The 17,858-nt window shown below is 41.0% G+C and overlaps 1 protein-coding gene across 1 annotated transcript; it reads left to right on the top strand.

Annotated features, from left to right (window-relative positions):
* Positions 1–8,741: 8,741 nt before the first annotated feature.
* LOC123178953 (protein transport protein Sec61 subunit gamma-like) lies at positions 8,742–9,035 on the top strand. Its single transcript, XM_044591526.1, has 2 exons — positions 8,742–8,835; positions 8,920–9,035. The coding sequence occupies exons 1-2, from the start codon at positions 8,742–8,744 to the stop codon at positions 9,033–9,035; spliced, it is 210 nt and encodes a 69-aa protein (XP_044447461.1).
* Positions 9,036–17,858: the final 8,823 nt, after the last annotated feature.

Genomic DNA, 17,858 nt, shown 5'->3' with positions numbered 1-17,858 from the left:
CTTGACGCCCTCGATGCCTATGACATGCTTCTTCTTTGCAAGGGTGTGGAGGTTCCTCATGCCAGCATGCCCTAGCCTCCGATGCCAGAGCCAGCATTCTGAAGCTTTTGCTAGAAGACATACGGCAAGCTGTGGTCCTGCTGAGAAATCTACCACGTACAAATCATCTTTCCGATACCCTTAAAAAACTAGAGACTTGTCAGATTCTATTAGAACAAGGGAGCGATATTTTCCAAACATTACGATCACGTTCAAATCGCAAAGCATTGAGACAGACATTAAGTTGAAGCCAAGGGATTCAACAAGCATGACTTTATCCATGTGTTGATCCTTTGAGATTGCAACTCTACCTAGACCCAATACCTTACTTTTACCAGTGTCAGCAAATGTGATGTGACTCTTGTCGGATGGACGTAAGGTTCAGTCCATAAGAAGGCTTCTTTTGCCAGTCATGTGATTGGTACACCCACTATCAATAATCCATTCTAAAGACGCTGGTGTCGTACCCTACAGTGCAGTTAGGGGGATAGGCTTCACGAAGAGAATTGTGAAGCAAAAACATTTGACGAACCAGTGGGTTATGAAAGCTTAGATCCAGATTAGGACTAATAGGGATAGTAGCAAGCGATTCAGGAACGAAGTACATAGTAAGACCATTCGGGCATTTGATCTTGCGCCCTACAAGATGTTTAAGGTCCCCAGCAATAGCGTCAGACGATTTTGGTTTTCTGCTGGAGACCTTTCCCTGCAAAAGAGAGTTAAGCTTTCTTAGCCACCCACATCTTCAAGGGTGGCTTAGAAGCAATAAGTCTAAGTGTAGCATCTGAGAACTTTGGCTTTGGAGCCCTAGCAAACAGTCTTGCACGTGGACAATAGTACTCGTAAGAATAAGCAGAATAGTTCTTGGTCTTATGAACATGGCGGTTTGATGAACCGCGCTCATATTCATAAGCCTGAGTATGGTTTCCCTGCAAAACATTTGCATTAGTGCGACTCGGGTGAGTCCTATGTCTGTGTGAAGCCTTTGGACCGTATGAAGCCTGTGGTCTGGGGTTTGTCTTCTTCACCTGTGGTGTCATGATGACAATCATAGGAAGATTCTCCAGACACTTTTTCGGTACCCAGATCTTCTTCATAGGCGGTCCATTCCTGCAGTTAGTACCAATGTACCTGGCAAACACTTCACGATTTTGATTCTTAAACAGTTTATAATTTGCATCAAAGGATTCATCAATGACAATAGGGTTAGCACAAGTGAAGCCAGATAGAGTGGATGGATTTGCTGAAGATTCCTTTGCAGCAACCCATGTGGTTTTGGGGTACTGCTCAGGTTTCCAGTAAGAGCCATCAGCATTTATTTTCCTTACGAACCCAACACCCTCTTTCCTCGGGTTTCGGTTCAGGATCTGCCTTTTGAGGACATCACATAGTGTCTGATGCCCTTTAAGACTTTTGTACATCCCTGTTTCAAGAAATGTCATCTATAGAGGGGTTAGTTCCCACATCAACAGTTGAAGATATTGCAACAGTAGCAGCAGTAGAACATTCAACAACAGAAGTAGCATTATCATGCTCAATGCATTTAAGGCATGGTGGTTCAAATCCTTCCTGAGCAGAACTGATCTGTTCGGCGCGAAGTGACTCGTTTTCCTTTTGAAGATCTTCATGAGCCGCTCTCAATTTCTCAAGATCTTGCTTCCTTTGAAGATAATCATAGGAAAGCTTTTCATGAGTTGTTGAGAGCGTTTCATGACGACTTTCAAGTTCCTCATACTTAACGTGAAGATTTTTTATGTCTTCAATTAAGGACTCAGATCAAGTCATTTCAGCGCCTAACAGATCATCGCTTTTGTCTAACAGTTTTTGAATATGTTCCATAGCTTTCTGTTGTTCAGTTGCAATTTTAGCAAGTGTTTTGTAGCTGGGTCTTGAACCACAATCAGAGTCATCTTCACTAGATGTTTGATAGTGAGTAGTGCGTGTGTTTACCTTGGCACCGCGTGCCATGAAGCAGTAGGTAGGAGCGGAGTAGTCCTTGTCATTGGCATCGGTGTCGGTGATGAAGTCATTGTCTTCATTGTTGAAGATGGACTTGGCAACGTATGCTGTAGCCAGACTTGCAACGCCAGAATCGGACTCCTCCTCAGACTCCACCTCCGCCTCCTCAGAAGCGGACTCCTCCTCTGAATCCATTTCCTTGCCAACAAATGCATGTGCCTTGCCAGATGAGCTCTTCTTGTGTGATGAAGACTTTGAGGAAGACTTGGAAGAAGACTTTGAGTATTTCTTATTCTTCTTGTCGTCAGAGTCATATTCCTTGCTCTTCTTCTTCTTTTTGTTCTCATTGTCCCACTGCGGACACTCAGAGATGAAGTGGCTAGGTTTCTTGCACTTGTGACATGTTTTCTTCTTGTAGTCATGAGCAGAAGCTTCATCATTCCTTGAGCTTGATCGTGAAGACTTTCTGAAACCTTTCTTCTTGGTGAATTTTTGGAACTTCTTCACAAGCATAGCAAGTTCCCTTCCAATGTCTTCAGGATAATCAGAACTGCTGTCAGATTCTTCTTCAAATGAGGAGACAACTTTTGCCTTCAAGGCACGAGTTCGCCCATAGTTTGGACCGTAGATATCTCTTTTCTCAAAAAGCTGAAACTCATGTGTGTTGAGCCTCTCAAGTATGTCAGACGGATCGAGTGTCTTGAAATCAGGACGTTCTTGAATCATCAGGGCTAGGGTGTCAAACGAACTGTCAAGTGATCTCAGTAGTGTCTTGACGACTTCATGCTTGGTGATCTCAGTAGCGCCAAGGGCTTGCAGCTCATTTGTGATGTCAGTGAGTCGATCAAACGTGAGCTGGACATTCTCATTGTCATTTCTCTTGAAGCAGTTGAAGAGGTTGCGAAGGACAATGATTCTCTGATCTCTCTGGGTTGAGACGCCTTCGTTAACCTTGGAAAGCCAGTCCCAGACTAGCTTAGATGTTTCCAAAGCACTCACGCGGCCATACTGTCCTTTTGTCAGATGACCACAGATGATATTCTTGGCAATATAGTCCAGTTGAATGAACTTCTTGACATCAGCAGCAGTGACACCTTCTCCAGCCTTGGGAACGCCTTTCTTGACGACATACCATAGGTCGACGTCAATGGCTTCAAGATGCATGCGCATCTTATTCTTCTAGTAGGGATATTCAGTTCCATCGAAGACGGGGAATGCAGCGGAGACTTTAATTATCCCTGCAGTCGACATAGCTAAAACTCCAGGTGGTTAAACCGAATCACACAGAACAAGGGAGTACCTTGCTCTGATACCAATTGAAAGTGCGTTATATCGACTAGAGGGGGGGTGAATAGGCGATTTTTATGAAAGTCTTCAAAACGTGGAAGTTTCGAAGACAAACGATAGAAATAAACCTATTACCATGCAGCGGAAGGTAGACTACACTAGGCAAAACATAGTCAAGTATTCAATGGAGTGAAGGCACAATGACTAATAGCAGCAATGTAGTAGGGATCAGGTAGGAAGATATTATGAAGCCAAACAGAACACGCAGTCACTCAGTGAAGACAAAAGATAGAGCAATCATACAATGACTTCACAAGGAGTAACAGTAAGTAAAGGGAAGGGAAGGATGAAACCAGTGACTCGTTGAAGACAATGATTTGTTGGACTAGTTCCAGTTGCTGTGACAACTGTACGTCTGGTTGGGGCGGCTAGGTATTTAAACCTTAGGACACACAGTCCCGGACACCCAGTCCTGAACACGTAGCTTAGGACACCCAGTCCTCACCGTATTCCCCTTGAGCTAAGGTCACACAGACCTCGCCCAATCACTCTGGTAAGTCTTCAAGGTAGACTACCAAACCTTCACAGACTTCGTTCACCGGCAATCCACAATGTCTCTTGGATGCTCAGAATGCGATGCCTAACCGGCTGGAGGATTCATAGTCCTCAAGTGTAATAAGTCTTCAGATCACACAGACAAGAAGACTTAAGTGATGCCTAACACTCTTTGGCTCTAGGTGGTTAGGGCTTTATCCTCGCAAGGAATTCTCTCTCAAAGGCTTCGAGGTGGGTTGCTCTCAAACGACAAAAGCCGTACCCTAACTCTGAGCAGCCAACCATTTATGGTTATAGGAGGTGGGCTATTTATAGCCACTAGGCAACCCGACCTGATTTGTCCGAAATGACCCTGGGTCACTAAGGAACTGACACATGTTCCAACGGTCAGATTTCAAACTCACGCGACAGCTTTACTTGGGCTACAAGCAAAGCTGACTTGTCCAACTCTGGACAAGTTTCGCTCTCATAGTCTTCACTCGAAGACATAGGTTTTGGTTAAGCATCACTTCAGTCATTCTGACTGGTTCACTTGGACCCCACTTAACAGTATGGTGGTTCCTATGACTCAACAAAGAAGAAACAGAACTACAAAAGATCTAAGTCTTCGAGCTCCATAGGCTTCATGCGATGTCTTCTCTTGTCATAGTCTTCAATGAGAATATCTTCATATACCACCTTTGACATCAATGTCTTCATACATTTTTAGGGGTCATCTCTGGTAGGAAAACCGAATCAATGAGGGACTTCTACCTGTGTTATCCTGCAATTCTCACAAACACATCAGTCCCTCAACTAGGTTTGTCGTCAATACTCCAAAACCAACTAGGGATGACACTAGATGCACTTACACAATCCCTTCACGACCACTCGCAAAAGTGAGATCTAATAAAGATAGTAAAGTAAATATTTTTGGTATTTTCACTACAAGAAATATGTCAACTAGTGACCTTCTGTCAGTGACCCTGGAAGAATTCGTCATAGATCTATGACCATTTCAAACCAATTGGTCAAAAGCTATTCGGGGGGCTCCAAACCCTAAACTATAACAACCATTTTGGTTAGAAAGGTCGTAATTTCCTTACACGAAATGGTCATAAAGCAGATAGTACTGGTTTGCTGCCTTATTTCTAGCTGATCATGACCAATATAGATGGCCATAACCTTGTAAATTGTGGTGGGTTGCTATGACTAGGCGCCACCTCATTAGTTTTGCCTATGTGTCATGTCCATGTGGCAGTTTTTGCCCTAGGTTGTGAAGCAACCTATATTTCTGTCATTCCCAAAATTCCCCAAAAAATTGGGCATTCATTACTATCCAAATTGTTGCCTCATGCCAATATTCAACTCCATTTGCCTGGTAAATCTACCTCGGCAAATTTCCAAAGTTTTTATTCAAATCGAAATGTTGTGAAGGAAGTACTAGCTAGGCATATCGTAATGAGCTGAATTTTTGCCACATCTTCTATATTCCCAAATCATTTCTCTCCACAAAATTTGAGCCCCATCTAACAATACATGTGAGTGTGGCTTCAACATTCATATTTCTGTCCAGTGTGGTACGTTGCAAAGCAAGTGACACCTAGGCTCCTCCATTTGAGCTGCAAATTTTCCAAGTAGTGTCCTTAGTAGATGATCATCCTCGGCCAAAACTCAGGCCCATTGGCCATGTGCATTTCCCGTACCACTAATCAAACACTTGGGTGCTAATTCATGTCTGAGCATCGATCAGTCTCCTCGTGAGAATCTTATGTTGTAATTTTCTTCCAAGCATCTACCTGGGGAGTGCCAAACCTACTAGACATGCCTAGGCTTCCCAGAACGCATGGCAACGCCACGGTCACGCGGTGACCATGCGGCGGGCATGCGAGTTTACGCGCTCTAGAGTTGGGGGCCTCGGGCACCGCCCAAACCTCGACATATCGCCACCAAACCATGTATTTATGATTAAATAGGTACTTATGTAACTATAAATGATTTTTGGAAAAAATAAATAGTAAACTATGAGGCAGCTGCAGTTCAAATTTGACCCGCTTCCTACTGAATCGGCGGGAATTTGTCTTTTTCACTAGAGGTGGATCAAAACTTTTGACACCCAACCATTTTGTCAATTGTGCATTAAATATGGCCTAGTATTTTAGAAAATTGATTTGGTCCAATTTTGCAACAAATATATGGTAGGTCCTTCACAAAAAAACTCATTTCAGGCACTCGAAAAATGGAAAATGAATTTTCCATGCAAAGAAAATGAAAACTCCCTTAGGCAACATTGTTTGGAATTCCAATATGCACCCTTGTGCACAATATGCGATCATTTGAACAAACTATGCCAAGAATGTGGCCATAAGATTGATCATTTAGCTTGAAAGCCATGAATCTTCACGCATGATAGCTCATTTATGAGAACACTTTTTTAAAATAATTTCCGTATTATAAGTTTGTTATTTTTCCTGGAAACATGGTCACATATAATGACACAATGTGAAGGTTTTCCAATTTTTTGAATTTTTTATGCCCGTTTCGAATTTCGATCAGAACGGCGGGTTTGACCGTTCCTAGCTAGTGGTTGAATCTTGGAAAACTTTTGATGTTTCTCTGATTAAATAGATACTTATGTATCTAGAAATTATTTTTTGAAAAATAAAGAGCAAACTATGAGGCAGCCGCAGTTCAAATTTGACCCGCTTCCTACTGAATCGGTGGAAATTTGTCTTTTTCACCAGAGGTGGATCAAGGCTTTTGACACCCATCCGTTTGGTCAATTGTGAATCAAATATGGCCTAGTATTTTAGAAAAATGATTTGGTCCAATTTTGCAACAAATATATGGTAGGTCCTTCACAAAAAGAACTCAATTCAGGCACTCGAAAAATGGAAAATGAATTTTACGTGCAAAGAAAATGAAAACTCCCTTAGGCAACATTGTTTGGAATTCCAATATGCACCCTTGTGCATAATATGAGATTATTTGAACAAATTATGCCATGAATGTGGCCATAAGATTGATCATTTGGCTTGAAAGCCATGAATCTTCACGCACGATAGCTCATTTCTGAGAACACTTTTTTAAAATAATTGTCGTATTACAAGTTTGTTATTTTTCCTAGAAACTTGGTCACATATAATGACACAATGTGAAGGTTTTCCAATTTTTTGATTTTTTTTTGATTTTTTATGCCCGTTTCAAATTTCGACCAAAACGACGAGTTTGACCGTTCCTAGCTAGTGGTTGAATCTTGGAAAACTTTTAATGTTTCTCTAATTAAATAGATACTTATGTATCTAGAAATGATTTTTTGAAAAAATAAAGAGCAAACTACGAGGCAACTTCAGTTCAAATTTGACCCGCTTCCTACTAAATCGGCAGGAATTTGTCTTTTTCACCAGAGGTGGATCATGGCTTTTGACACCCAACCATTTGGTCAATTGTGAATCAAATATGGCATAGTATTTTAGAAAACTGATTTGGTCCAATTTTGCAACAAAAATATGGTAGGTCCTTCACAAAAAGAACTCAATTCGGGCACTCGAAAAATGGAAAATGAATTTTCTGTGTAAAGAAAAATGAAAACTCCCTTAGGCAACATTGTTTGGAATTCCAATATGCACCCTTGTGCACAATATGAGTTCATTTGAACAAACTATGCCATGAATGTGGCCATAAGATTGATCATTTGGCTTGAAAGCCATGAATCTTCACGCATGATAGCTCATTTCTGAGAACACTTTTTTAAAATAATTGCCGTATTACAAGTTTGTTATTTTTCCTGAAAACTTGGTCACATATAATGACACAATGCAAAGGTTTTCCAATTTTTTGATTTTTTTGAATTTTTTATGCCCATTTCAGAATGCGGTCAAAACGGTGGGCTTGACCGTTCCTAGCTAGTGGTTGAATCTTGGAAAACTTTTGATGTTTCTCTGATTAAATAGATACTTATGTACCTAAAAATGATTTTTGGAAAAAATAAAGAACAAACTATGAGGCAGCTGCAGTTCAAATTTGACCCGCTTCCTACTAAATCAGCGGAAATTTGTCTTTTCAACGAGAGGTGGATCAAAAACTTTTGATACCCAACCATTTGGTCAATTGTGCATTAAATGTGTCCTAGTATTTTAGAAAAATGATCTGGTACAATTTTGCAACAAATATATGGTAGGTCCTTCACAAAAAAAACTCTTTTCAGGCACTCGAAAAATGGAAAATGAATTTTCCGTGCAAAGAAAATGAAAACTCCCTTAGGCAACATTGTTTGAAATTTCAAGATGCACCATTGTGCACAATATGAGATCATTTGGACAAATATTTGATAATACTTTCACACAAAAACTCATTTTGAGCACTGAAAAATGGAAAGAAATTTTTTATCTTGAATCGATCATGACTAATTTATATGGTCATAAGGTCATCAAATGGTTTGCTGCGTTCTGATTGGACCATGGGCATATCACGCGAATCACGCATCAACCGCCGTCGGATGCTTCCGGATCCAACGGCCCGAACCCACCCGAGACGAAACCCTAGGTCTGTCCTCATGGACATTTTCCACCCGCCCCCTGCCTCCATTCTTTCTCCCATTCCTTCCTCCCCCGCCTGCATTCTTTCGCTCCAAATCCGCCACCCACCCCAATCCCCATCGCTGCCCCCACCTTCCCCATCCCGCCGTGACGAGGAGATCCATTCCCGCCGCCACCGTCGCCGCCGCCCCCTTCTCCCCGATTCAGACCACATCCTCCCACCATAGCTCGCCGCCGGGCCTCCTCCTCCCCTCCTCGCAGATCCAGAGCACAAATCCAAACAACACACCATTCGCCCGTCGGCTTCCCCCTCCCTTCCCCTCACGCGCGCGACCTCGTCATCATCGTCGGCTTGGAGATCTCGCCTTCCTGCCGGCAGCAGCCATGGACGCCGTCGACTCCGTGGTGGACCCCCTCCGTGAGTTCGCCAAGGACAGCATCCGCCTCGTCAAGCGCTGCCACAAGCCCGACTGCAAGGGTAAGGACCAAAGACTCGCGCCTGCTTGTTCGGATCCTGTTCGTTTTCCTCTTTCGCCAGATCTGACGCTGATTCGGCGCGCAGAGTTCACCAAGGTGGCGGCGCGGACGGCGATCGGGTTTGTCGTCATGGGGTTCGTCAGCTTCTTCGTCAAGCTCATCTTCATCCCCATCAACAACATCATCGTCGGCTCCGGCTAGGTGCGAACGCGTCTCCTCCAATCCCATCTCCCTCTTGTTTGCATGGTTTAGTTAGACTTGGGTCATGTTGTCTTGCGCTGTGATCTGTTGGATCTGGGGTGTGCGCGCACAGTCCTGCGATCTGACCAATATTTAGTAAGCTAGATTTTAGTAGATCCTTTTTTCCTCCAAATAGACCTGCCAATTTCTGCCTTGTTAGGAGAATTCGGATGAGGCAAGGGTAATCAGCTGTGGGGAACTGGGGTCATGCTTAAGTCATTGCCGCTAGTTGCCTTCGCAGGACGAATTGGGGGCATAGGCTGGTTTCTCACCACACAATTTGGGAAAAGAGGAGCTTTTGCAATGTTTCGCTGTTTCTGCACATACCACCAGTTCGCCCAAGTTGGTGTCGATTCAGTGCATCTAAATTGGCACCTACTGAGTAGACAGGTTACATACCAACGTTTGTCCATGGTTCGTGCTATGTGTCAATGTATTCTTCATTCTTTAATGCTCCTGTGTTCACGCATGGCCAGTTTTATGTATTCACAATATAAAGTTGATCTATACATGCATGCAAGCTTTTGTAAAATAAGAAAATAGGTAGGAGTCAAAATATTGTAGGACACGTGTTATGCAGTGTTGATCTATACTTTAATGCACCTGTGTTCACGCATGGCCAGCTTTATGTAGCAGTGTCGCGTGTGACCTCAAAAAAGGCTTTGAGAATCCTGATTGAAAATGAAGATGGTACTACTGATTCTTAGACCAGGAACATTGTGTTTCCTGAGCTCTTCCAATCCATTTCTTAGAATCCATGCTGGTGGTGTCTTCTACAATATGTGCATTATTCTATTTACCATGTTCGCTATGGCGTACCAGTCTGTTCTAGCTGTTTCATGTGGTCGTCCGATATGTGTGGTGCCAACTGCCATTTCTTTGCTAGCTGATGTCAATAGTCTTTTGGTTCATACAGCTTAGTGCCTCATATATGAATGCTCTTTCTGGGTTTTTCAATTTCTCTTCCGCCTATCTTTTGCTGACTACACTGATTATATGCCTGTTCTACACCGATGCTCTTTTTTTTATGCTGGTCCTATGTCATGGGTGTTAATATCTACTACCTATTTACTGCTTGTTGTGCAAAATCTTTTGGTTATTGTAAATCATTCCCTGCTGTATAAAGTTTGGTTTTCGTCTGTTGCATTTTGTTGGTTCCTATCTTGTCAATGTATACAACAATATGCTTTCTTAGTGGCCATTTGTGCTTCACATTTTTTGGGTATGCTACTTCTCTAATGACTGGGTGCATCTCTTCTTTGTTTTATCATTCTATATTGTTTTCCTAACCTTTTTGGTATTCTGCTTTCTCCTTGCAGATGGCAAGCACCATTTTGTTGGTTCCTGTCTTGCCAATGTCTACATCAATGTGTGCGTCCTTTGTCTCATCTGTGGCATTACCGTAGGGCAACTCATAATGGGCCTATCAAGCATATTGACCTTGTGATGATAGATAAAGAGGTTGATTTCAGTGCCATTCTGATAAATATATTTTTAGCCCTATTAATTAAAAAATGAGTGCTTCATGGTTGTTTCTATTGTTGGTCTAGAAGATTCTTGGTGCTTTTAGTGCAGTACTATACTATGCTCCTTGGCACTTCTTGCTGTGTTAACTAAATGGTTTAGTCATGCGCTTCATATAAGCAGTTTTAACTAAATGTAATGAACTAATTAAGTGCCTTCTTTTATTGTTGGCTAATCCTTTGGTTTTATCGCATGCTGCATTCTACTCTCTCCATTCCTAAATATAAGTCTTTCTAGACATTTCAAATGGGCTACAACATACGGACGTATATGATGATATGCTACCATTCTAATAAGTCCAGGCACTATAAACCCTATGAACATAATAATGATACTCTGCATGCTATGAGTAAAGTGCTCTATTTTCTTGCGTCACCTTGTATGAATGAGTATATCGTCTTAACTATCTGGGGAACAAAAATCATTGTATTAGCTGAATTTGTGTTATCTTTCTAAAGAACTTGTCCTTTTTTGAATGTTGTGTTCATAATATATTGGCTCCAGTGTTTTGATTCTTCTCTTCTGATTCATGTAACAGGGCGACGGCCGAAGGCATGATGATAATTCTATTGCTGTCCTAGTGTAGCGAAGGTAGCCTAGTCGACTATGGTCGCATAGTTAGTCATGCATACAGTTTCATCTGACTGGAGCAGGAGCCCAGTTTGTGCTGATTGTCAATTCTCATTGTGATTGTCCCTATATCTGTGTGACTGATTGTATTTGTATCTGTGTTGTAACTGTGTCATGACAGAAGGATCCCAGTATATCTGTATGACTGTGATTGATTCTCGATGTTGTTATTTGAAATATTACTTGTGTTTTCTGTCTGTTCTTATTTAAACATGGCTATTTATTTCTGTCAAATTGTAATTGTAATATGATGCTACCAAAAGGGTCCCACTTTAATAGAACCTGGCAACCAGGACCCGTCTAACTAGTGGACCCTTCTTTTGGGAAAAAAAGAAAAACTAAATTCGTTTAGACAAAAAGGCCACAATCCAACAATAAAAAGGCTGCAATGTTGGGCTTGGCACATGAACCCAACCAAAAATTGACAGACAGAAAAAAACACAAATAGGCTGAATTGTTGGGCTCGGCCCATGTAAAACACCGAATCGGACCCGGCTGATTCTTGTGCCACATCAGCTTGCCATGCTGGATGCCTACGTGGTCTGGGGAGGCTGCTAGTGACCAAAACAAAACAATAGGCATATTTTGGTCGTAAACGTCTACGACCTTCTCACAGAGAAGGTCATTAATTTCAGTTTACGACCGCCAGCTTTTGACCTTCTGCTTTTGGTCACAAAAAGGTCGCAAATGAAAAACAATGACCTTTCAGTGACCAATAGTCAAGGTCACAAGTTGACATATTTCTTGTAGTGTTTTGTTGTATAGATTGGAAAGTAAAGATTGCAAAATAGTAAACGAGATGTGATGTAAATAAAAGATATGCAATATAATAAGAAACAGATCGAGGGGCCATAGGTTTCACTAGTGGCTTCTCTCAAGATAGCATGTATTACGGTGGGTGAACAAATTACTGCCGAGCAATTGATAGAAAAGCGCATAATTATGAAGATATCTAAGGCAATGATCATGAATATAGGCATAACGTCCGTGTCAAGTAGATCAAAATGATTCTGCATCTACTACTATTACTCCACACATCCACCGCTATCTAGCATGCATCTAGAGTATTAAGTTCATAAGAACAAAGTAACACATTAAGCAAGATGACATGATGTAGAGGGATAAACTCAAGCAATATGATATAAACCCCATCTTTTTATCCTCGATGGCAACAATACAATACGTGCCTTGTTGCCCCTACTGTCACTCAGAAAGGACACCGCAAGATTGAACCCAAAGCTAAGCACTTCTCCCACTGCAAGAAAGATCAATCTAGTAGGCCAAACTAAACCGATAATTCAAAGAGACTTGCAAAGATATCAAATCATGCATATAAGAATTCAGAGAAGAACCAAATAATATTCATAGATAATCTTGTTCATAAATCCACAATTCAACGGATCTCGGCAAACACACCGCAAAAGAGTATTATATCGAATAGATCTCCAAGAACATCGAGGAGAACTTTGTATTGAGAATCAAAGAGAGAGAATAAGCCATCTAGCTAATAACTATGGACCCGAAGGTCCATGGTAAACTACTCACGCTTCATCAGAGAGGCTATGGTGTTGATGTAGAAGCCCTCCATGATCGATTCCCCCTCCGTCAGATCACCGGAAAAGGCCCCAAGATGGGATCTCATGGATACAGAAGGTTGCAGCAGTGGAAAAGTGGTTTCGTGGCTCTCCCTGATGTTTTTAGGGTATACGAGTATATATAGGCAAAAGAAGTACGCCGGTGAAGCTATGTGGGGCCCACGAGGATGGGGCACGCCTACTGCTACCTCTTGAGCTTGCATTGGATTTCCCCGAAGAGGAAGGGATGATGCAATAGAGTAGCGTAAGTATTTCCCTCAGTTTTTGAGAACCAAGGTATCAATCCAGTAGGAGGCAATGCTCAAGTCCCTCATACCTGCACAAAATGATAGCTACTCGCAACCAACGCGATTAGGGGTTGTCAATCCCTTCACGGTCACTTACGAGAGTGAGATCTGATAGATATATTTTTTTGGTATTTTTGGTATAGAGATGCAAAGTAAAAAGTAAAAGGCAAAGTAAAAATAAAGCAAGATTAAAGTGATGGAGATTAATATGATGAGAATAGACCCGGGGGCCATAGGTTTCACTAGTGGCTTCTCTCAAGAGCATAAGTATTCTACGGTGGGTGAATAAATTACTGTTGAGCAATTGACAGAATTGAGCATAGTTATGAGAATATCTAGGCATGACCATGTATATAGGCATCATGTCCGTGACAAGTAGACCGAAACGATTCTGCATCTACTACTATTACTCCACTCATCGACCGCTATCCAGCATGCATCTAGAGTATTAAGTTAAAAACAGAGTAACGCTTTAAGCAAGATGACATGATGTAGAGAGATAAATTCATGCAATATGAAATAAACCCCATCTTGTTATCCTCGATGGCAACGATGCAATACGTGCCTTGCTGCCCCTTCTGTCACTGGGAAAGGACACCGCAAGATCAAACCCAAATCTAAGCACTTCTCCCATGGCAAGAACTACCAATCTAGTTGGCCAAACCAAACGGATAATTCGAAGAGACTTGCAAAGATAACCAATCATACATAAAAGAATTCAGAGAAGATTCAAATATTATTCATAGATAGACTTGATCATAAACCCACAATTCATCGGTCTCGACAAACACACCGCAAAAAGAAGATTACATCAAATAGATCTCCACGAGAGAGGGGGAGAACTTTGTATTGAGATCCAAAAAGAGAGAAGAAGCCATCTAGCTACTAACTATGGACCCAAAGGTCTGAGGTAAACTACTCACACTTCATCGGAGAGGCTATGATGATGTAGAAGCCCTCCGTGATGACGACCCTTTTCCGGCGGAGCTCCGGAACAGGCCCCAAGATGGGATCTCGTGGATACAGAAAGTTGCGGCGGTGGAATTAAGTTTTTGGCTCCTGTTCTGATCGTTTGGGGGTACGTAGGTATATATAGGAGGAAGAAGTACGTCGGTGGAGCTTCGAGGGGCCAACGAGGCAGGGGGGCGCGCCCTAGGGGGGGGCGTCCCCACCCTCGTGACCGCCTCTCTGATGCCTTGGCGTAGGATCCAAGTCTCCTGGATCATGTTCAGTGAGAAAATCACGTTCCGGAAGGTTTCATTCTGTTTGGACTCTGTTTGATATTCTGTTTCTTCGAAACACTAAAATAGGCAAAAACAAAAATTCTGGGCTGGGCCTCCGGTTAATAGGTTAGTCCCAAAAATAAAAGTGGAAAATAAAGCCCAATATAGTGCAAAACAGTAGATAATATAGCATGGAGCAATCGAAAATTATAGATACGTTGGAGACGTATCAGACATCCCCAAGCTTAATTCCTGCTCGTCCTCGAGTAGGTAAATGATAAAAAAGAATTTTTGATGCGGAGTGCTACTTGGCATAATTTCAATGCAAATCTTCTTAATTGTGATATGAATATTCCGATTAGAAAGATTCAAGACAAAAGTTTATATTGACATACAAATAATAATACTTCAAGCATACTAACAAAGCAATTATGTCTTCTCAAAATAACATGGCTAAAGAAAGTTATCCCTACAGAATCATATAGTCTGGCTATGCTCTATCTTCACCACACAAAGTATTTAAATCATGCACAACCCCGATGACAAGCCAAGCAATTGTTTCATACTCTAACTTTTTCAAAACTTTTTCAATCTTCACGCAATACATGAGCGTGAGCCATGTATATAGCACTATATGTGGAATAGAATGGTGGTTGTGGAGAAGACAAAAGAGGGGAAGATAGTCTCACATCAACTAGGCGTATCAACGGGCTATGGAGATGCCCATCAATAGATATCAATGTGAGTGAGTAGGGATTGCCATGCAACGGATGCACTAGAGCTATAAGTATATGAAAGCTCAAAAAGAAACTAAGTGGGTGTGCATCCAACTTGCTTGCTCATGAAGACCTAGGGCAATTTTGAGGAAGCCCATCATTGGAATATACAAGACAAGTTCTATAATGAAAGATTCCCACTAGTATATGAAAGTGATAACATGAGAGACTCTCTACTATGAAGATCATGGTGCTACTTTGAAGCACAAGTGTGGTAAAAGGATAGTAACATTGTCCCTTCTCTCTTTTTCTCTCATCATTTTTTATATTTGGGCCTTCTCTTTTTTTATGGCCTCCTTTTTTTTATTTGGGTTTCTTTGACCTCCTTTTTTTCGTCCGGAGTCTCATCCCGACTTGTAGGGGAATCATAGTCTCCATCATCCTTTCCTCACTGGGACAATGCTCTAATAATGATGATCATCACACTTTTATTTTTCTTACAACTCAACAATTACAACTCGATACTTAGGACAAAATATGACTATATATGAATGCCTCCGGCGGTGTACCGGGATATGCAATGAATCAAGAGTGACATGTATGAAAGAATTATGAACGGTGGCTTTGCCACAAATACGATGTCAACTACATGATCATGCTAGCAATATGACAATGATGGAGCATGTCATAATAAACGGAACGGTGGAAAGTTGCATGGCAATATATCTCGGAATGGCTATGGAAATGCCATAATAGGTAGGTATGGTGGCTGTTTTGAGGAAGGTATATGGTAGGTGTATGATACCGGCGAAATGTGCGCGGTATTAGAGAGGCTAGAAATGGTGGAAGGATGGGAAAAAGTGCATATAATCCATGGAATCAACATTAGTCATAAAGAACTCATATACTTATTACAAAAATCTAGAAGTTATCAAAGCAAAGTATTACGCGCATGCTCCTAGGGGGATAGATTGGTAGGAAAAGACCATCGCTCGTCCCCGACCGCCACTCATAAGGAAGACAATCAATAAATAAATCATGCTCCGACTTCATCACATAACGGTTCACCATACGTGCATGCTACGGGAATCACAAGCTTCAACACAAGTATTTCTCAAATTCACAACTACTCAACTAGCATGACTTTAATATTATCACCTCCATATCTCAAAACAATTATCATGCTTCAATCTTTTCTTAGTATTCAACACACTCAAAAGAAAGTTTCACAAATCTTGAATACCAAGCATATTATTATTAAGCCAATTACCATGCTATTAAGAGACTCTCAAAATAATTTAAGTGAAGCATGAGAGATCAATAGTTTCTTTAAAATAAATCCACCACCGTGCTCTAAAAGATCTAAGTGAAGCACACAGAGAAAAATTATAACGCTCAAAAGGGTATAAGTGAAGCACATATAGTAAAACTACTTAGCTCAAAAAGATATAAGTGAAGCACATAGAGCAAAACTATAACGCTCAAAAGATATAAGTGAAGCACATAGAGTATTCTATCAAATTCCAATTCATGTATAGCTCTCTCAAAAGCTGTGTACAGAAAGTATGATTGTGGCACACTAACAAACAAATACACAAATAATACAAGACGCTCCAAGCAAAACACATATCATGTGGTGAATAAAAATATAGCTCCAAGTAAAGTTACCGATAGAAGTAGACGAAAGAGGGGATGCCTTCCGGGGCATCCCCAAGCTTTGGCTTTTAGGTGTCCTTAGATTATCTTGGGGGTGCAATGGGCATCCCCAAGCTTAGGATCTTGCCACTCCTTGTTCCATAATCCATCAAATCCTTACCCAAAACTTGAAAACTTCACAACACAAAACTTAAGGTAGAAAACTCGTGAGCTCCGTTAGCGCAAGAAAACAAAAGACCACTTCAAGGTACTGTAATGAACTCATTCTTTATTTATATTGGTGTTAAACCTACTGTATTCCAACTTCTATATGGATTATAAACTATTTTACTAGCCATAGATTCATCAAAATAAGCAAACAACACACGAAAAACAGAATCTGTCAAAAACAGAACAGTCTATAGTAATCTGTAGCTAGCGCAAGATCTGGAACACCAAAAATTCTTAAATAAATTTCTGGACGTTAGGAATTTATCTATTAATCATCTGCAAAAATAATTAACTAAATATAACTTTCCAAATAAAAATGACAGCAGTTCTCGTGAGCGCTAAAGTTTCTGTTTTTTACAGCAAGTTCAACAAGACTTTTCCCAAGTTTTCCCAACGGTTCTACTTGGCGCAAACACTAATTAAACCCAAAAACACAACCAAAACAGAGGCTAAATAATTTATTTATTACTAACCATGAATAAAAAGCAAGGAATAAAAATAAAATTGGGTTGCCTCCCAACAAGCGCTATCGTTTAACGCCCCTAGCTAGGCATAAAAGAGAAGATAGACCTAGGGATTGCCATTTTTGGTAGGCAATACATAAGTGGCTCTCATGATAGTTTCATATGGCAATTTTATTTTCTTTCTTGGAAAGTGTTCCATGCCCTTTTTTAATTGAAATTGAAATCTAATATTCCCTTCCTTCATATCAATAATCGCACCAACTGTTCTAAGGAAAGGTCTACCAAGAATAATAGGGCAAGAAGGATTGCAATCTATATCAAGAACAATGAAATCTACGGGCACATAATTCCTATTTGCAACAATAAGAACATCATTAATCCTTCCCATAGGTTTCTTAATAGTAGAATCCGCAAGATGCAAGTTTAGAGAGCAATCATCAAAATCGCGGAAATCTAGCAAATCACACAAAGTTTTGGGG

This window comes from Triticum aestivum, chromosome 1A (genome assembly GCF_018294505.1).
Source record: "Triticum aestivum cultivar Chinese Spring chromosome 1A, IWGSC CS RefSeq v2.1, whole genome shotgun sequence".
Lineage (NCBI taxonomy): Eukaryota > Viridiplantae > Streptophyta > Magnoliopsida > Poales > Poaceae > Triticum > Triticum aestivum.
Note: the sequence above shows the minus strand (reverse complement) of the source record. Positions and strands in the feature narration are given on the sequence as shown.